At 38.7% G+C, this 21,812-nt stretch overlaps 3 protein-coding genes across 3 annotated transcripts; 1 reads left to right on the top strand and 2 right to left on the bottom strand.

Moving 5' to 3' along the window:
* Nucleotides 1–423: 423 nt before the first annotated feature.
* LOC131323678 (F-box protein SKIP23-like) lies at nt 424–1,615 on the bottom strand. The gene is made up of 2 exons (XM_058355525.1): nt 1,460–1,615; nt 424–1,254 (listed from the first exon to the last, which is right to left on the bottom strand). The coding sequence occupies exons 1-2, from the start codon at nt 1,613–1,615 to the stop codon at nt 424–426; spliced, it is 987 nt and encodes a 328-aa protein (XP_058211508.1).
* A 3,985-nt stretch (nt 1,616–5,600) lies between these two features.
* LOC131321784 (anamorsin homolog) lies at nt 5,601–16,614 on the top strand. Its single transcript, XM_058352732.1, has 8 exons — nt 5,601–5,849; nt 9,833–9,980; nt 13,666–13,826; nt 13,904–13,996; nt 14,514–14,676; nt 14,803–14,939; nt 15,998–16,072; nt 16,184–16,614. The coding sequence occupies exons 1-8, from the start codon at nt 5,847–5,849 to the stop codon at nt 16,220–16,222; spliced, it is 819 nt and encodes a 272-aa protein (XP_058208715.1). The 5' UTR covers nt 5,601–5,846; the 3' UTR covers nt 16,223–16,614.
* A 2,788-nt stretch (nt 16,615–19,402) lies between these two features.
* On the bottom strand, nt 19,403–21,378 carry LOC131321782 (F-box protein At3g07870-like). The gene has a single exon (XM_058352731.1). The coding sequence runs from the start codon at nt 21,207–21,209 to the stop codon at nt 19,941–19,943; it is 1,269 nt and encodes a 422-aa protein (XP_058208714.1). The 5' UTR covers nt 21,210–21,378; the 3' UTR covers nt 19,403–19,940.
* Nucleotides 21,379–21,812: the final 434 nt, after the last annotated feature.

Below are 21,812 nucleotides of genomic sequence, written 5' to 3'. Positions count from 1 at the left end.
AGAGAAAGAGAAGTTCAAAAATCATTACTCTAATTTGTTTTCCATTAGTGCAAGTCCAATCTTAGCTTGAGATTGGGAGATGTTAAATTTTTTCGAAGGCTGATTTAACAACTTGACATCTCCAAATTTGATACCCCAAAAGTTCATCATCTCCAAATTTAATTGTTGGAGCTCTAGAGGGAATTTGACTTCCCCGTTGGAAACTTAGAGATGCTCTAACGACAATTCCATAGCGCAATCTTGAGAACTATATGTGTACCAAACATTTTTACTTAGCATTACATCCACAACAATTCGAAAAGCCACTCAAGATTATGTTACGAGGCAAAGTGCTTATAAAAATAACATCACCACGCGTATAATCAAGAAGAAGGAGCAAAACTACCAGAAATTAGTTATGTTTAATGTTATACAGTACCGTCTCTACCGTGGACTGGCCGGAACAACCCAAAATGGGGGTGGTTGAATAACCGAAGATTTGGTTTTGTACACCTGTTTGATACTTTTATCCTCCATGTTGAAGACTCCCATATCATGACCACCAGCCCAGCCCCAGCGAGATGAATCCATCTCAGACCAATTAGCATCGGTGAAATAGATTGAGTTTTGGCGACAACTTGGAGAGCCATGACCAGCAGTAGAGAGCGACAAAGAGTGATTTCCACCCAAAAACAACGCGCGATCACCCAAGGACTCTATCTCCTCCCACACCGTCCGAGCAAAATCCAGCTTAAATACCCGGAATTTCAACGTCATGTATGTGCAGCCATATAGGGAACGATCTTTCTTGGGGACAGGTACGCGATCCTCCTTGCGAACAAATTGTCCGATATACCTGACAACAAGCAAAATCTCTCCCATTGCTTCAACAATGTAACTCTGATTGGTGTGTAGATCCCTGGAAAGCTCTTTTAACTCAACCTCGGTCTCAAAGAAAGTAGGTTCGATTTCCATCTTCTTCACGGGAACTGACGATGCGCTGCTGCTAAAATCCCAAATTTCAACCGAGGCCTTACGAGATAAAGCACATAAATGGTCTTGGCACCATATAACGTCCATGTAGAAGAAGCTGAATTTATTCGCGGCTTGGAGGTCTGTCCATTTACTGTCTCCAATCCTAAAAAGGACAAGACGCGATTGATCGTACACAACAGCTACGAATGTGCAGCAGCTCTTGTTGCGACACAGATCCGATGATAACACAGCTTTATTGATCAAGATAGTTTTAAGGGATTTCACACGTATCCATCCACCCTGCGGAAACAAGGTGTGTAACAACAGGTATTCAACTTGCAAAACGTCATCGTCGTCAGTGTGTGAATAGATATCTTTGCGAACATTGCTTGTAACAGCCGGGAAGCTACGTATAGAAGGAAGCTGAATCGATACTCGGCGAAAGGGATTGTATATGTAAAGGTTGATCCTCTGAAAGGATCAGCCAGCCGTGAGAAGATCCAACGCAGCGAGTCTTGCCCAGCTTCCACTGGTTGCTGCTCAGGGTGTAGCGTTCTTCATCACTGAGACTGTAGAAGCGAGTGCTCCCGTAATCGTGCTCCGACCAACTGCTCAGGGTGTAGCGTTCTTCTTCTTCTAGGTCATCGGGAAGCATGAGCATTGGCGGCGTGGATGAAGTGTGCGATTTAGCAACCGATAGCCACGAAGGACAGACCGCCCCAAAACAAACGATGTGGACGAAAGACAGGCGATCTAGGATTGAGCCCAGAAGATCGCTGTGAAGACCCGACCAGTCTGATCGATGATGCCGGCCTTCTTCTTTTCCTGGAACGACAAGAGTTTGGCATTGTTGAACACCAACTGATCGATGATGAGTACGAAGCGATGCAAGGGGTAATTTATTTTTATACACCTAGCTAGCATCCGAATTGTATCGAATTGGGCATAATTTAGATTGCCTAAAGATATCCTTTCCATTTGGGATTTGGTTTCGGAGCAAATTTCGCTTATAGTTTTACCCTCCAATTTCCAACAGGTTGTTTGTCAAGAGCATATTCGTAAAAAAATGCAATCGACGGTTTAGATTGAAAGTATCGAACGAATTTAAAAAAAAAAGAATAAAAAAGAAAAAGAAAAAATGTGTTTCAATTTGAACCGTCGGTTGCATTTTTGAACGGCCCGAATATGTGCGGTGGCTATTACGTCACTCATACCCTATTTGCAGCCAAAAATTTAAATTTGTAGACGCTTTGAGAATATCTTAGTTTTAGAGTATCCACAATCTATCTTATAAAACTGGAGGGTCTTTGGGAATATTTCTAAAGAATATTTTCTTTCTAACGGTTCAGATTTCTCATTTTATCTACTCATACAAACAAATCCAACAGTTCAGATTTTTCTACCCTTCATATACAAGCCAATGACATATTTTGTAAATAGTGTGTAATCCTGGGGCTTAAAATCCTAGGGCTAACTATTCAATAATGGAAAACAACAATACTGAGCCTATTGATTGAGGCACGAATGGTGAAGATAAAGGAAAACCTTTTTTTTTTTTTTTTCAAAATGAAGGAAACATCTGATTTTTATGGTAAAGATGGGTAAATTATTGGGATTAAATTACAAAGAATACAAACTTCAGTTTCTCATTTCCTTAAAGTACACCATATTGATTTACATAGGTTTCCTATCTTAAGAAAGAAGTTACAGTATGTTAGATGGCTTAAGACATGTGATTTTGCATCCTATATTGCAATCAAATTTTAGCACACATGAGTTCGACTTAGTTTATTTATTTTTGACTGAATGATACAAAAATTATTGAGATTGATTGTGGAGTATTCAACAATGCAAGGGCTGAATAAATTCTTTAGATTGAGATTGAATTAATTTCTGCATATGTTGTCACTTTTAAATTTTCGTGTCACTAAGAAGAGAATCACATATTACACACTAATGTTTGAGCCATTAGCTAGCAAGTACCGTAGGCACGAACAATTCCAACCGGAGTGCGTAGTGCCGTAGGCACGGACAAGCACTAGTGACATAATAAAAAATAATAGGTTTCTAAAGTTAATAATAGGAAATTGATAATGCCACCCTTTTTGTTCCTGCCAAAACTCAATGTTCATCTTTCATGGTATGACTTAATTACCCTCCACTCAATGTTTTTGCTTTACGAAAATGCCCATGAAATCCCTTGAGAGTATTTTAACATTCTTTTGCATTCCACCACCGGGGCTTCAAATTATTATTATTTTTCCGAGAATACCAGAGTTTCAAATTGAGAGAGGGGGAGGCCGCATGCAACTAATTTTAGTTCCATGATTACAAGCAAAATTATGATCCCAAATGAAAACAACCCATATGAGTTCAAAGCAAAGCAACTCATGTCTTCAACTTTTTGATAGATTCTCCTCCCCTTTCTCCGATAAAATGTTTTCTTTGCCAATCAAAAAAAAATCCTCCTGCTTACAACCATATTCTCCAAGTTTAAATACTGTATTACAGACCAAGCAAAGGCAAGCAAGTTCACCCAAATTGAAAAAAGATAAGTCTAACAAACACTAGTTAATTTTAGAAGAGCCATGTTCACTTCATCGTCAAGAATTAAACATTAATTCCAAAAAGTTCAAATCTGCGATTAACAAATGATTACGCTCTCTTCGTACAAAAACTCCATTATGCATATCGCTTAAAAGAAACACCTTCCTCACCACTACTTGAAAATTAAAAAAGAAAAGTGATGAAACAGAGTATCAAAATTAGGACAAAAAAATAATAAACTTGGTTTAGATTGTCTACTTTAGTCTCCACACAAAAACTACTCCATTACGCATATCTTGAACGGACTTGGAAGTGAAGCCTTTTATTACTACGTGAAAATAAAAAAGAGAAGTCATAGTAAAATAGAGTTCTGGTATTCTCGAAAGAAAAAAAAAGGGGTGCAGTGTAGCTGAAGTTGAAGCTCTGGTATTTTCGAAAAAAGAAGAAGAATGCTCTGACGATGGAATGCCAAAAGAATGTTAAAATACTCTTAAGGGATTTTAAGGGGCATTTTCGTAAATCAAGTGGTGTACTAAAAGACAATTAAGTCATGCAATGAAAGACAAATATTGAGTTTTGGAAGGAACACATATGGTTTTGGCAGAAATAAAAGAGGTTTTGGCATTATCAACTCTCACTTAACAATATTGATATAAAATATGGCTGGCAATAATATAATCAAATTTAACAACTTCTTTAGAATTAATCAAATTTTAGACTTTGGATAACCAAAATTAGTAATTTTTTGCCAATAACCAAATTTAATGAACCTCACGTATAGTCAATCAAATATACCAATCATTACACAAAAATTTACTCTCTCCCCCAACAATGTTTTTTAAAAAAAAAAACTAAAAAATTGATTTTTTCCAAAAAATATTTTTTAAACTGTTTTAAAAAAACAGTTTTTATACAAAAAGTTTTGGAAAACTGTTTTGTTTTTAAAATTATTTTGTGATTAATAATTTATTTAAATTGAGACTATGATATATTCCAACGTGCTTTTAGACATGGGCATCAGCTAATTTCTTAGTATGTGATATAATATATTGAGAGAAAGAAAGTACGATAAATCTGTCGACACAGACAATCTGTACACAACTTTTGTTATGGGGCCCACCACGGATTCCACACAAATGATCCGAACCATTCATTAAATGTAAAACATTTTTTCAAGAGTCCTCGTGAGAAATCAGCTCAATCCAATACCTAGGTGCTTGATCAAATTATCTAACTTTTCATTACCCGAAAATTTGAATGAAAATTTAGATAATTGGATCGAGCACTTATAGGTAATAGATTGAGCTAATTTTTTTATAGAGACTCTTGAAAAAATATTTTACATTTAATGGACGGCTCGGAACATTTGTGTGGAACCTGTGGTGGATCCCACAATAAAATTTGTGCACAATCTATGTACAGATATATGTGTGGTTAGCAGGTAAGGGATAGTAACACGTCTTCCACCGAAGGCAAAATCCTCTTTGTAAAATCAATGGTTGCTTCAATAAAATCTTGGATTGCTCAACTTCTGTTGATCCAAATACGACGTTCTTGATTATAATTTCCGCTTATTGTTCGTATTATGATAATCATGATATTTCTTGATCCTAACTTAAACCTAGATAGTTAGTAATTGTTTAACATCATAAAGGAAATTTACATAACACAATTTAGCTACCAAACATCATCCCATAGGCTTCCTTTTTCGTTTTTTTATTGACAAAAAAGGTTTTTATATTATTAAGATCATAAAAAACCCTGTAAAATTACAACATGAGAGGTTCTGCATTGAGAGATAGTCTCGAAGGGACCAAAACCCTCGCACTTCTAAAGCTCGCAAAAACCTAAATTGCCTCGTCGCCTCACGTTTTTTAAATAATAGTCTTCCTTGTTTCTAGTGCTTTCATCACATAAAAACGTAAACCAAAATCAAAGGGAAGTAACAATGTCAAAATTATTTTGTTAATACCAAAAGTATCGTTGCATTACGATTTTTTTTTTTGCACAACATTTTTGGCATTAACAAAACGAGAATTCGACGTGTGCACCAACCCAAACCGAAACCAAAACACGTGCAACAAGTATTCGTTCAGGTCACCGCTTGGACTTTTCGTTCGCACATTGATGCACCGCCATCACACCCAATCCTCCCACCACCGCGTTTAAAGTATTCAAAGCCCGCGGGTTTCGTCTAGCTCGCCGCCATCAAAACAACAATCTAGAGAGAGAGAGAGAGAGAGAGAGAGAGTCGGCAATCGGCGTCGAAGTTACAGCCTTTCCAGCCGTTGTGCGGTGTATTAGGGTTTCGTTTGATCGTCACCGAACGCCGGCCCTCTTACGACATGGTACAATTTTCTCATTTGCTTCTCTCTCTCTCTCTTCCCTGGAATTGTCAATTCGTTTTTTTTGTTTTTTATGTGTTTGCAACACTTTTGGTAATTAGCATGCGTATTTCCACCTTGATCTGTCAGAATTCGCGAATTCCTTTTCTTAAATTTGAAAAATCTAATTTCCAATTATAAATAGGAGTTCATTCATTATTCGAACGTCATTGTTACCTTCGGTGGAATCCTCCTAATTAAGAGCCCTATTTTTTTGGAAACATAGCAAACCTATTAGTGAAAAGAGAAAAAATCAGTTTGCTCTTGTCCCAAACACACATATTGGCATGAGGCTCTTACTTGAGGGATTATTCATGCTCCCAATGGAAAGAATGAGAAAGAGGTTTTCATGGCTGTTAAGATGGATACCACGGGTTTGTATTCCATTGTTTTGGAAAATAAAGTTTGTGCTTCAACTGAAGTTGTGCTTTGGATCTGTCCTCCTTTAGCCAAGTTCACACCTTGGTTCTTAGTGTTTTTTTCCGGTTTGATCTTGATCTTCGCTCTGGGAAAACGGGTCCAGTCCTTGTCACATAGGTTGTAATTGTTGTATTTTTGTTTTTCCCAGTAATTGTGTGGTCAATTTCGTTTCAGAAAGTGTGATAAATTTGTTATGAATACTGTAGAAGCTATGGCAAGTTTATTTGTTGCAAGATTTCTTAGGGTAGATTTAGTTATTATGATAAATTTGATTTAGTTATTATGATGAATTTGTTATAATTCCCAAAAATCGGTCACTTATGTTTTGAACTAGCAGATTCCCTTATGGTAGATTCGGTTATTATGATTTTACTACTGGAAAATTTATCATAATTCCTAAAGAGCTTGGGAACTTGTATTTTGGACTAGCGGTTGTAAATGTATTTTGATCAATTCAATTATTATGATATTTTTTATCATTATTCTTGTTTAAGGCATGTTATCTTAATTTTTATAATCTTCCTTTGTTTTATAATCATATTTATTCTTGCACAATCTAGATTTTTATAATCTTCCTCAGTTTTGGTAAGTAATGTACATATATCATTATTTTAGCATCAAAATGATAGTATTTGATAGGCTTATTTTTCAGACTTTTGTGCTTGTTTTAGTAAAATTTGATTGCAGATTTTAGGGAGATGATTGAAGAGAAGATTAAGAGAGAGATAGTTGAAAGATTGTGAGAGAGAAAGGGTACTCTTGGGTTTTAAAAAAGAGGAGGATTAAAAGATAATCTGGGTCAAGAACGAGAATATTAAAGAGTACATAGAGCCTAGGACTCCTATTTAAATGCCCCATAAAGATTTTGGGTTTCCCACATTTGTTTATCATTTTCACTAATATTTCCTTTTCTTAACTTTCCTCTCTAGTATTTGTCTTGTATAATATACTAGACGTGCATGTGCCATGCAATGCATGTGCAAATGTATTATGCAAAAGAGAGAAAAAGGAAAATCTTCAATTAAGATTAATCTCTAATGAAATGTGAGATGTGAATGTAGAAGAGGGGAGAACAAAATTAGGTTAGGCAATTTGTTTTTCTTCTCGGCAGTTTTGTTTTGTTTTGTTAGGCAGTTAGGGGTAGTTTAGGAAATTAATGTGAGTCAGCTTCAAAAAAACTAACTCACATTTTAATTGCATCAAAAATTAATATGTATGGAGCATGTGTAAAGGAAGGGAAGATTCATTGTTTAGTTTGAGAAGAATGAGAAAGAGAAAATAGTAAAATGGTATGAGAGCATCCAAGTTGGCCTAACCAAAAATAGATAGTCAAAACTATCCACATTGGCTTTTGATTATTCATTGAGAGGTTGCTAAAGTTAGCAATGTCAAGTCCCACATAAGTCATTTTTTGTCCATAATAAAAAGAAATGGACCCACTGCCAGCTGTGTCTATTTTGACATTCCACCGTTAATTTCCCGTGTATTTCATCCCTCCTATTCTTTTTCCTCTATTTCGTCCCCTCCAATTCTTCTAGCTCTCCTGGCCATTTTTTGGTTTAGTAATATCATTCCCTCCAATTCTTTCTTCTCTCGTCCTTCAATTGAATCCCACTTCTCTCAATCCTCCCAAATTATGGAATCACAAACACAAACCAAAGCCAAATGGAAACAAAGAATCAAAAGAAAACGAGGAAAACCAATTACTTACAAGATGAAGATGAGCACTTGTAAAAGCTTGGTTACATATTTCCAGAGATGCAGTGGTCGGAAGGGATCAAAAGTTTACAAAGTTACGGAAGTGAGTTCTACAAAGTTTCCATCAATTTCTGGGCAGAATCACAGCGAGAAATGCTCAAGGCTTGCAAAATAGGTGGCTAACTATTTCACATGATGTCTTCAAGTTTTGTGCGTATTACAACAAGATCGGACGATTGAATCCTAGCGGATGGAATCATAGTTGTCAGAATCGTACGATTCACGATTCGTATCGTACGATTCGATACGATTCGGTGGGTAATCGATACGAATAGGCTGCCGAATCGGAAATAGCTGAGAATCGTAAGTGAATCGGTGATTTACGATTCATATCGTACGATTCGATACGATTCGGTGGGTAATCGATACGAATAGGCTGCCGAATCGGAAATAACTGAGAATCGTAAGTGAATCAGTGAATCGTTCGATTCACTTAAAATTTCCGAAATTCATTTTTCTCTTGTTTTGCTTCTTTTTTTGTTTGAAAAGGGTTCAAATATTTTTTTAAGGTCTAGTATTGTTATATATCATCTATTGTCTATGTTATATGGATTGATAATAAGAAAAAGAGATTTATTACAAGAGTGAATCGAAAATGAGGAAGATAAATGGAATAGGCCTTCTAAGGGTTTGTTTTGTACTTATAACTCTTTCGTACAAAAAGAACCATAAGTAGGCTTTACGAATCATCATCTCTTGGTAGTAGCAATAGAAGCAACTTACCTAATATTCCACGTTATTATCAAATCATCATTTAGAAGAAAGTATTTATTGATTTAGGTCTAAATCTTTTATTTGTAGTATATATTGTTGTTACCCTAATCAATAAGCATAGGTTTCTATGCATTATAGAAGTCATGACTGAATCAGAGCGATTCACGATTCGATTCGATTCACGATTCGAAAAATGACCATTTCGATTCTCGATTTGATTCACGATTTGACAACTATGGATGGAATGATCAAATGATATTAGTTTTTGGCGTTTGATCAAATATCATTCGATCATTCCATCCGCTAGGATTCAATTGTCCGATCTTGTTGTAATACCCACAAAACTTGGAGACATCATGTGAAATAGTTAGCCACCTATTTTGCAGGCCTTGAGCATTTCTCTCCGTAATTATGCCCAGAAATTGATGGAAACTTTGTAGAACTCGCATCCATAATTTTGCACTTTTGATCCCTTCTGACCACCGCATCTCCAGAAATATGTAGCCAAGCTTTCATTAGCGTTTCATCTTCATCTTGTGAGTAATTGATTTCTTTGTTTTCTTTTGATTTTTTATTTCCATTTTGGCCTTGTGTTTGTGATTCCATAATTTGAGAGAGGTGGGATTCCATTGAAGGGTGAGAAGAGAGAATTGTAGGGAATGATATTACTGGACTAAAAAATGACCAGGAAGAGAGTGGGAAGAATTGGAGGGACGAAATAGGTGTGAAATTAACCATGGAATGTCTAAATAGACGCAGTGGGTCAATTGTTTTTAATTATGACCAATATGGGCCAGGACATTTTTAACTTTAGCAACATCTAACTGGATAATCAAAAGCTAACGTAGCATGTTTCGATTATCCACTTCGGTTAGGCCATTGTGGATGCTCTTACACCCTCATCACACTTCCCTTTCTTCGCACAAGCTCCAAACTTAGTGTAAGCAAACTTTGGAGATGGAGGTTTTGAGAACTATTGCTGCATTAAGTAGTTAAATGTAATACATTGTGGAAGAACATGCCATATGAATCTCTTTTCTCATTTTCTTTTGCAGGACACTAAAGTGATGCAGGGTAGTATATTGGCGCTTACTGATATGGCAGTTTTGCCTATTAGTGCAGTTTTAAATGCTATTAAGTTGATAAAGAATGAAGGAGTGGAACAGTTTGATCCTCTGATCATCACTCAAGCTTCATTGCTAAGTATGTTTCTCTTGCTTTGCTCAAGTATTCATGTGTTGCTTTAATCCTCTACATCAGTGTTGGTTTCTTTTCCTATGATTGTATAGTTATCTCTGTTCAAACTATGGAAGCTATATGCATCTCCTCTTTTACTTTTTTGATGAGTAATGCAAAATATAATCAGGGAGGGTATGCCACCTATTTACGGAAGAGGGAAACCTAGAAAGACATAATGCATGAAAAGCCTATTGTTCTTAGTTAGAAGGGATCCTGAAAATCTTGAAAATCTTGAATAGAGTGTAAGCTAGGCACCACTAAAGTACTAAACCCAAGACCCAAGTGTACAAAGTGCTAATATTATGGGAAGCTGGCTTGTCCATACCATGAAAATATCTTCTATTCCTCTCCAACCAAATCAAATCACATGCGACACAATGCTCAAGCAACGAAGCCTTTCTCTCCTCATCCCTTATACGCCCCAACACCCCGGCTGCATGACTATCACACATCCAATGACTCCCAAATAGAGCATACATCAATTTCCAAAATTCCCCTACGGATGGTGTGGCACTGTTTCCTCATTGTCTTTGCACATGCAACACGTCTTGACCATAAAGTTTCTTCTACCAACGAGGTTATCAATCTTCAAATTCTGGCCATGAGTGCCATCCATGCAAATATTGATAGCTATGTTAGAAGGGGCCCTCACCTTTCAAATGCTCTGCCAAGGAAACTCTCTCGTGGAAGAAAGAGGATGTGTCAGAACTGCACTACCTCTTTTTCTTCCAACATAAACCATCCTTAACATCTCCATGGACTCTTTTTTCATTTTTTTAATAGCATAGCCCCTCCTATTTCAACTGTTTCCTCGGGTTTTCATCTAAGCTCGATTTCTCTATAAAGAGTGACTAAGTGAAGAATGAGTAGATAGTGAAGGCGTGTCAAAAAAAGAGTAGATAGTGAAGGACTACAAAGCAACAAAATTATTCTATATGGATTCACATGAATCATCTGTATTTGGCTTACACTTTTCAAGTTTTGCTTCCCAATATGAATTACAACTTGGTTCAAGCCCTAAATTTGTGTGTGCGTGCGCTTGTGTGTGTGTGTGTGTGAGAGAGAGAGAGAGAGAGAGAGAGAGAGAGAGAGAGAGAGAGAGCGGTAAACTAGCGGTGGCATTCATGGTTGGTGCTCTGTTGAAGAGAGGTGGCAATGGCATTCATGGTTGGTGCTCTGTTGAAACCCAAAGAGATTCATTGAATGGGTTTCATCTGAAATGAGATTGCTTGGGTAAAGGAAAGCAACCTGTGTCAACAAATAAAAAGTAAAATGTTGGTTAGCGCTACTGTGACTAGCCAGAAATGTCTAGGGACTGTTGCTCAAAAACAAATTGGCGAGGATGGAGCTTGCTTTTAGAACTTAGAAGCCTTTTTCAGCGATTCGCTAGCTATTTTGCCTAAATATGGGTGATGTGAGGCTGTTAGAGATGCTGTAGCTTTCCTTGTACCCCTTTTTGTCATTGTATTCTTTATTTACGTTCTGTGTTTTGCTTTTTAGTCTCTAGTATCGTGGGATATGTTTTTCAACATTTGGGTAGCAAGTGGGAGGGTGCTTGTTCATTTTGGTCCCTTGTGTTTTTGTTTTTGGAAATCACAGAACAGTAAAATAAGTGAGAGAGAATGAAGCTTCCGTATTTCTCAATGCTTTTTTGTTAGTCAACTGTTTTTAAAAACATATATATGAGTGTGTGTGTGTGTACAAACAGCTTGTGTCATGACTGTCTTCATTACTCATTAGCATCAAGCGTCACTATCTTCATCTCGTACTTTCTCTTCCTACGATGCACCATCACCACAAGTGCCAAACAACTACTGTTTTGGCATTTATGCTGCAATACACATGACAATTTGAGATGGGTCTGAATATCGCAACCTGTAGCCTTACCAGAGGATAGCCCTCATAGTTGTTGGCATATGATGAAAGCTACTCAACTATGTTTTAAGCGGTGAATGAGTCTACCGTGGTTTTCTACGGTATGCCTGTTGATTACTTGCTCTTCAGTTTTCATGTGTAGATCTTGTGAGGGTTGTTCAACAGAAAGGCTTAGGTGATCTGTGTGCAATTAGCTTTTGCCATGCACTGATCGAAACGTGGACGAGATTGAAAAATATTGGCTTGGGGATCAGTCTTGTTTTAGTTGGATTTGTAATTAGGGGCGTTAACATGAATCTTGTGCAAATGTTTATTGATGTTGCTTGGATGATTGTGCAAAATAGCTTTGGCTAATGCTTAGTTGTTAGGAAGATGACCACTTTTCCTTCTCTTATTTTTGACAAGAGTGATTTGAAGGCTCATCAGAGCTAATAGACGATTATATGTTCATCAGTTTGTACTTTGTAGTTCATGAATGCTCCCTTCTCTGCGGGATTTAGTGTTGTTTGAGTTGCCCAATTTGGTAGTGGGGTTCGTTATCATGGACCAACTACATAGCTTCATAAGTTTCCTGTGTTGGAATTGATTTTTAAAAGATGAGCGTGAAGATATTTTTGTGCTTTGGGGGTGGATAAAGTAGCCCTGGAAGTTCATAACTTGGTGCCAATATATTGTTCATGCCCCTCAAGGTTCAGCATGTAATCTTGGATTTCCAAGTAGCTGCTGACTTTAAACAAAGTTCAGCTCTGGTATGGCTCTCGTCTTCGTCTTCTCTGTCTCACCTCACTTTTTCTTTTTCCAACCCCCTAGCCTCGTTGTGCTTGTCCCCGTTTCTCGGCCATTAATCTGCCCATCATTCCCGGTTGGAGTTTTGTGGGTTCTCTGACTTTTGCTTAACGGCTAGAGATCTTTCGGGTTTGGATGGAGCGGTCGGCGTTGGCTCCTGCCGTGGCCGTTGTTGGGCAGCCCGGTACTCACCTAACGGCAAAGGTTCAGCGTCCGCAGCAGTTTGGGTTTGTTTTGGGCGTCGGTTCACTCTACCGTGGGGTGGCCTGTGGAGGCTTGGTGGATGTCGCCATGTCAGTGGTGTAAACTGGCAGTGGTGGTGGTTCTGTCAGATTTGGTGGGCAGCAACGGTTTCCTTTGGGTTAGGTTTGCGCTTTCTTTGGGTTAGGCTTCTATTGTTGTATTTGGGCTTGTAGGCCTTTTGGGTTGTTTGTGCTGTTTATTGTTTTTATCTGGGCACTTTAGGCCCTCGGGTGTTGTATTGGGCTTCGTCCCTCTGCTGGTGTTCCAACTTTTGGTTGGAAACCATTAACCTTTCCCTAATAAAATCATTCTTTTGCCGTTCAAAAAAAAAAAGTATTTCTCATCATCTGTACTTGATTCTCTGCCTCTCGTGTTATATTTTCCCTCTCATCTCATGACTTTCTTTAGTTCTTTACCTTTCTCCCTGTTTGCTCGTGACATTCTCTGGTTTTTTCCTTTTTCCGGACAAGTAAATTAGTATGGGTATCAGAAAGTCCCAGATGTCTTAAGTTTGTTTTTAATGATAGTTAAAGAATATGAGTATTTTTTAGTTTTTCACTTTATATATACAGTAGGAAGCTGTCTCTCAGTTGGCATCAGTGTTTTGGTTTGGATCTAGACCAAAGGTGGGGCAGAGGAAAAGAATAAAAAATCTTGCCTCTTTCAGTTTTTTCTTTTGTGACATTTCAAGTCTTTGGGTTCTATCTTTTGTCTGCTTCCTAATTTTTATCATATGACTAAGCAGCTGAGCTGCCAAGAGATTCCTCGTCAGTGGATGTAATCATATTTATCTGTACATCGTCTGAATTTCCTGGTGATCAATTGTTTGGAGAAATCTCACGAGTGTTGAGGCCTGGTGGAACTGTCCTACTTCACCAGAGATTTAAATCTGCAACTGGGAAAATGGTGAGATAATTGTTATGCTGTTCTTTATTTGGTTGACATCAAGTCGTATTTATTTTTTTCCCCCTATCTCCTTGCAGTTTGAGCGCAAATTGCTTGTAGCAGGGTTCTTAGATGTTCAGATTTTTCCAGTGAAGCCGGTTTCACAATCTGAAGCATTAGACTCTCTTGGCGTGAGTTTTCCTTCACACTCCTTCCTCTTTCTTGGTCCAGGGGAAACTGATACCAACAAGTTTCTGAATGCCCAACTTATCAAAAAAACAGAAGAGGTTTTGAATGTCTGACCACCAGTGTTTTGTATGACATTCTCTATTTTCACTTCATCATCTGCACTTTTTTGTTCCTGGCTTTTTGGGTAATCTGAGTGGAGATATTATGTATTCTTGTAACATACACACAGCTTTAAACTTTATATCTAGATTGGACCTTTGTCCTCTTACCAGGAAAATGTGAAATTGTGTTGATAATTGTAACTTTATTTTTAGGCCTTTTTTTCTTCACACTGAAATCGGAGTTGATGCCCCAAGTTTTTGGAAGTTTTAGAATCGTTCTAACGCAACTCATCATGTCACTGTTGCTCTTTGACATTTCTTTGAACCCTTCTGAAGGATACATCAAATTGGTCGTATGTTATTTCTGATGTCTATCTCGCGAAGCTGTGATGCATGTGTTGTTTCCTTTTCTCAACAGATTAGAGCAACAAAGTCTTCTTGGAAGGCTGGTTCATCCTTTGCTCTCAAGAAGAAGCCTGCAAAAAGCTTGCCGAAGGTCCAGATTAATGATGATATGGATTTGATTGACGAGGATAGCCTTTTGACTGAAGAGGATTTGAAGAAACCCCAGTTGCCAACCAGTAAGACAATGAGTTTTAAGTCTTATTGTTTCTCGAAGCAGTACTTGCTTGATTCTAGGGATTTGTTCGCTCCAATATTTGTGGGGGAACTTCTGATTTATGCATCACATTACCCCATTTGTGCAGTTGGTGATTGTGAAGTTGGAAGTACAAGGAAAGCGTGCAAAAATTGCACTTGCGGAAGGGCCGAGGAGGAGGAGAAAGTACAGAAGCTAGGACCGACTATGGACCAGCTGGACAATCCTCAATCGGCATGTGGCAGTGTATGTGGTGTGCCAACTCTATTTTGTATGTTTATCTATTTGTGGGAGGGTGGGTGGTTTGAACACTCCCCTTTTGTACAACCACACTCCATTTCTTTTAGTTACGTAACTGAATTCACAATTTTGGCATTTCATTTGCGTAGGGATTTGGAATTTAAGAAAATGAAAAAGGTAATTCATAGTGTTACTTGAGTAAAGGAAAAAAAAGGAGTGTGTGGTTCTATAAAGGGTAGGGCTGTAAACGAACCGAATCGAGCCGAATCCTATTAAGTTCGGCTCGGGTTCGATTCGAGCTTGAACAATTTGGCTCGAGTTCGGCTCATTAAAATTTTTCAAGGCTCGGGTTCGGCTCGGTTGGGTTCGTTAAGATACTAGTCTGGCTCGAGTTCGGCTCGGATTTGGTTCGGGTTCGATTCGGACTTGAACATCTTGGCTCGAGTTTGGCTCGTTAAACTCAAATGAATCGAGCCGAGCCGAATTTAAGCTCGAATTGAGCTCGTCAAGACTCAGGTTTGATTCGGCTCAGCTCATTAAACTCAAGCGAATCCAAACTCTCTCATTGATCGTATATAATTTGGGAGAAAAATAAGTATTGAATTATATATACAACCTTAAAAATTTTAACATTTACAAATAGACCCCTATTGAATTATTAATTAAATTTAAGTATAGGTTCGCGAACCTAACCGAGCCGAATACCGTTAGGCTCAGGTTCGGCTCATTTACGGAACGAGCCTAGAATTGAGGTTCAGGTTCAGTTCATTTAGCAGACGAATCGAACTCGAACGAGCTCTTATCGAACCGAGTCTCGAACAGTTCGCGAATGGCTCAGTTCATTTACAGCCCTAATAAAGGGGGAGTGTTAAAATGGTTTCCTTATATGGAAACAGTGGAATGGATAACCAATAATGTAGAGAGAAAAGTAGCCTCCTTAATCTCAAGGGCGCATGAAATTTGGCCAAACCTCTGTGCTTGTCTCACTTGTACTTTTCTTTCATTGGAACTTTGTCTCATGTTTGTCTCAATTTGTTCTCTTTGGAAATTGGATGAACCTGCAGTGTGGACTAGGTGATGCTTTTCGGTGCAGTACATGCCCTTACAAGGGTCTCCCTCCTTTCAAACTTGGTGAGAAGGTATATGTTCGACCTAATAGCCAGCTTTAATTAAAATTGCTGTTGCTTAAAAAATTGATAATTGCTGGTGTAGATTGTAAGGAGATTCCTAACTTGGAATGCATTTTACAGGTTACTTTGTCGGGAAACTTTCTTACTGCTGACATCTAAGAGAATGAATCATCCGAGGTACAGGATTATCAGAGATTACCTGCATCTAAGAGGTTTAACCAAGTAGCTGCCTTGTGTCACTGATTTTTTTGGTGTTGTTCGTGGTTTCTCGTTTCTTGCTCCGCTTCTAGGACTCAACACAGTGTCCCCATTCGATGGGATATGGGCGGGGGAGTATTAAGTAGCTTTCGCAAGGAAATTGATCCTGACAGTGATAGCAGAGTACTCTTGTGAGAATAACTAGTTTTTGTTTGTTTAAAAATTACTAGTGGACTGAAGTTTCATGTTAGAGAACAAGTAGTTTTTCTTCTTGATTTTGCAGCTTACAAGGGGGTGAAAAGATGGATTTGTTTATGAGAAATCTGAAAGTTGAATATTATGCTTTCACGCAATTTCCTTCGGTGTCTAATTTCCCTCCAAACCAACGGTGTGCTTTGTTGCAGCGACTATTCTTATTGTTTTTGGTTTCTTTTTTCTTCAAAATGAAGCACCTGATTTCTTTCCTCCTCTCTATTGTTATACTAAATGATAAGCAGCTTGTCTTGCTGCAATGTCCTTTCTTTTTTTCTTGCGGAACCAATTCTTCTCTTGATAAACCAAATAAGACCAAAGCTACCAACACAACTCCAAATACAACTGTCTTGAGCCATTCGATGTACATTGATCCACATGCATCAAACGGCTTCGGACAGGAGTTTTGTTTTAAAGTTGTGCATCGAACAGCTCCGGACAGGAGCTGTGTTTTAAAGCTGTGTATGTAGACTTTTTGATAAGTTAATATGACTATACTTTTCAGAGTTGACTTGGGTTTGTTACTGGAACTTCCTTTACCATATCAAAGGCCTACATACTATTTTGCTTCTCAATTTTTCATGGCAAGGCCCTCACATTGTTTTAAGTTCAATGCTTCCCCTTCATCGTTTAGGCTTTCTATAAATTCCAGATCATCTACTAGGAATAACAATCAGAAATCATATGTAGAAATCTATCAGCATCTCTGTTCTGGGGTAAAATGCTATTCTTCACGTAAATTTTCTCGTGTGCATCATTAGTGCATAAACATGCATCTATAAAGCGGGACTAGAAAAACCAACCGAAAAGCATAACCACCGTCACATACTCCAGAAGAACGAAAAATCAGGAAATGATTCGTCATATAAGCAACGAATAACAATGACTAACCACCTGCTAAAACTGTTTCCCTCCGTATCCGATCAATCCATGGTAGAATCGTTAGGCTTCTGAAGTGGAGTAAAAGAGAAACCGACATACAGTTTGCTAAATTGCAGAATATCAATGATCGGACTGTCTATACTCCAAAACTATAAAGAAGCAAGCAAACCTAGGTCAATGTTATGAAATAGACACCTTTCAATTCGTGAGCTAAGCTACTAAACTGTAGGAGGTTATTGAGTTTCGTTCCATCAACCGCATGCCCGCTTTCTCTTTCTCACATTGTGCTTAAATGGAACAAAAGAAGTAAATATTGGAGCATCCAAATCAATATCGGGACAGACGGAAGAATGACAACTAGGAGCCTCATCACGGAGAGAGAATGAGACGGGTGTTTGCTTTCATGGATGAGAAATGGGCACTCTTACTTTAAATAAGCCCCAACGAAGCTAGCCGTACAAAAGCAGGAAAATCAAAATGTCAAGACTAAAAGGGCAACCATGTGCAATTTCAGGTTCTGTCGAAGAACTCATAGCTGCACAGGTTTAAGCATCTACTAATGGATTTTACTAATACACCAACTAATTCCCATTTTGGTAATCGCCTCAGTATTTTCCCAGAACATTAACAGATTAATCATGCTTTTTCTTGATAAGTAAATTAAAACAACTGTTAGAGACTCCGCTAGCCTAGAGAGCAGGAAAAGTCAAGAAAAGAAAAGAGGACAAAGAAGAAGATGATAAAAACTAAACTACCCACCAGCATTAACCAAGACACAGTCCTAGCTTCCATTAGCCTACCGTCATAACGCATAACTCATCGAGCATTTAAGTCTCTAAACAAGCGTGAGCACTAATCATACTGGTGTTACAACCCTACTACTATAGTACATCAAGTCACTTTTGGCAGTCCATTTACAGGTTTACTGCATATAAGGAGAACACTTTTGAAAAACTAAGGCAATACATGAGTTCATGTGCTAAACTTTCATGACAGGTATGCCATACTACCACTCCATAGTATATGATAGAGCCAAAGACACCCCTACAAATGAACCTGTTAAAAAGTGAACCTTGAAAACACATTGGATATAGCTCACCAAATATTGTTCTTAAGTACTCCCTCCGTCCCTTTTTTAAATGTCCTGCTTCATAACTCTAACTTATTAAAAAAATATCATCATTGCACCTTTCACATCAACTTTTACCTCCACTTTCTCTCTAAACCCTCGATGGAGACATCATTATTACATTTTTACTCACAAACTTTTCAAAATAGAATTTATTTTTAGGGTCAAAATGGAAAATTCACGAACTTTTACCTACTAACTTTACAAAATGGACACTTATTAAGGGACAACCCAAAATGAAATACTGGACTCTAAAAAAGGGACGGAGGGAGTAACTCAAAGATCGCACTTAAACCAACATATCTTACAGCAGAATAACCTGGTTGTTTTATCTCAAGGAACAATCAAAAAATGAATGGCCGGGAGAACTGTAGTTCTATTCCAGTACAAAAAGTTCATATAGGATAACTAATAGTAAACAGAAAAAGAAATGTCGTAGTTCTCAAAAGAGGAATCAAGAGAGCAGAGGAAGAAGCTACTACTAAATATCTCAGCCTCTTGGTGTTAAATGAAACCAGGACAACAGAAACACACGACATTACGACGGCAAACGCACACTAAACAGTAAACTTTCGAGTGTGAGCTTGAACCCCTTTGTCTATTGAGATAGTTCACAGCAAGTATTGGATGTACTTAAAACTCAAGGGAAAATACATGCTTAAAAAACTACTCTGTTTTGCTATGAGAGAGAGAGAGAGAGAGAGAGAGAGAGAGAGAGAGCATTGGTCAAATAATGGAAAAGACACCCAGAACGAGCAAATTGCTAGTTATTATCTAATGCGTTCCTAACAAACAGCCTGACCGAAAAGTATGAACATATACCACAGCAATCACCTCACAACATAAGTAAAAAAATGTGACTTATAAAATGAAGCAAATGAAAATCAATACTAAAGTTGCAATACTTAAGAGAAAGAGAGAGAACTAAAAACACAAACGATGAGCTACAGGATACAACAGGAGAAGCATTAGTTGTTAAGGTAAAAGGATTAAGTACATAACAGGTGCACTCCAAAGTCTGGAACATACGCATGTATAAATTGTCCTTACAACAGACATACAATTCCGGCAATTCTGCAACGAGCATCACAATTTAGAGGAGATTCTGATGAGACGAGCCACCATACCTCTTCTCTTTCTTCCTCATTTTCTTCAGACCTCGTTTTTTCGTTTTCTTTCTTACTTCTTGCTACAAGAGCCAAATCAGACCAATGGGAAATGGTCCTCACCCAGGTGTCGACCAGTCACACAGAGAATCACTCCATTAGCACATCTTCAATCCAACTTAGCATTTGAACACCACTGAAAGAAACAACAACAAACACAACAAAAGCCAATCACTGAGGAGGAGGGCTACAGTAAAGCAGATTGCTCACAGGATCCCAGCAGTAGGCTAAATCTCAATCCAGGAAACTATCATTCCAACAGCAAATCGATTTTCCGAACAAAGAAAAGGTCTGGAACCACAGTATACATATTTGCCTCTTCCAGATCTTTTCCTCCCTTAATTGGAACCAGACTCTCCACATGATTGAAAACTTCTGAACAATAAGGAACATCATTAACTGGAACATTCTTAAATTCCTGGGTGGCAGGGTCATACAAGACCAATTCCCCATTTTCCTTATGCAATAAAACCTCACCATTCATTCGGCATCCCAATGGCTTATTAACTCTCGGATAAGGTCCAAATGACATGTACTTAGTCCACGACCCCGCAACCCCATACTCATTCATAACCCACATATCGAATTTCTTGTCCTTGGAATGGTTAGGATAAACTATCAAACCAATAGAATCCTTCCACGCCACCAAATGCCACCCTAATCTCCCCTCATCCTCCTCGTCGTCATCATCATCATCATCACCATCATTATCGTCATTTTCGCGGGAAAAATTCGGCAACATGAACTGACTAAACACCTCCTCCCCCAAGTCGAACGTAACGATCAGCTCCCGTCCATTCAACTCCCTAAACCCAAGGGCCGTCCAATGGAACCTCCCCCTCACGAAAACCCTACTCGACGCCTCAAAAATTATAAACCTCACATTAGCCTCTATCTCCCTCCAAGTATCCGTCCCCAAGGAGTAGATCTCAACCTGGTTCAGAGGGTAACAATAGTTCACAATCCTCAACACCTTGTAATCTTTACTACCCGAATCGAACCCGAACCCCAAGACAACCTTAATGGGCCCCGCGTTCGGCCTCTGTACGTTCGAGACCGGCAGGTCCTTGAAAACCCTAGTGGCCGGATTCCAGATAATCAGTATAGAAGCGATGGGCATGACACTGAGACAGACCAAACCGTGACAGCTACCGGAGATCCGTAAGGGTTTCGATATGTTTAAGAAAGGTATGTCCATGTTGATTGGGATGTCTACGGATTTGGTACCGGAGAGTAAAGTGATGGCCTTGGATTGGTGACGTGTCAGCAGGAAAAAGCTACGGTCACCGTGGTTGGCGGTGCTGAGCGTGGAGTGGCGGAAGTGCTTGGAGATGAAATTAGGGTTTAGGCGAAGGGCGTACCATGATTTGCAGACGCAGTAGAATTGGACGAGGGATCGGACGGGGAGGCGCGAGAGGATGTCGATGATGATGTCCTTGGGGAGATCTTTCGCCGGCGAGGGCTCCTCCGCCGGCGCCGGCGCCGGCGCCGTCGTGGATTGAGTGAGATTGGTTGACATGAGTTGAAAGGACTGGTGCAGGGTGAGGCAGAGGAAAGACGAAGAAGAGTGTAAAGCGGAGATGGAATCGCACTTAATTCTATCTACACCGTCCGTGAGAGTGATTACTCGGTGCTCCAGGAGCACCGTCACCTTGTGCTCTAATACTAACTTTTTTACCGCACGGAGAGATTATGAACGGGCTTGTTCGTTTTTTGGTTTTTGGATTTGGAATTTTGGATTTGAATTTGTAATGATGAAGGTAAGGAGATAGGGGTAATGATTGAAGAGAGATAGAGATAAAAAAAAATAATGATTGAAGGTATGGATAATGAGTGAAATTTAGAGTAGAGTAATAATTTAAAGTCCAAATTCTAAAAACCCAACCGAACCACGTGGTATCTGAAGCTTGTTTTCCAACACATGTTGGGATGGGGCTGTCTTAAGCCCCACATCTAAAGAGTGACCGCCTGATGTTCGGATTGTTTAAGTTCGACCTTAAATTTCGTTGCCATTTACTAATAAGCCTTTAAATATATAAGAAGACATACCAGTTGAACATTCGAGTTCGAATGGTGTAGGCCGTAGGGTAAGAGATAAGGGAAAGGGTTCCGCGTTTCTGTG

The sequence above is a fragment of the Rhododendron vialii genome, chromosome 4a (genome assembly GCF_030253575.1).
Source record: "Rhododendron vialii isolate Sample 1 chromosome 4a, ASM3025357v1".
In the NCBI taxonomy this organism is placed as follows: Eukaryota; Viridiplantae; Streptophyta; class Magnoliopsida; order Ericales; family Ericaceae; genus Rhododendron; species Rhododendron vialii.
The sequence above is the reverse complement of the archived record's forward strand: the minus strand, read 5'-3'. Positions and strand labels throughout refer to the sequence as shown.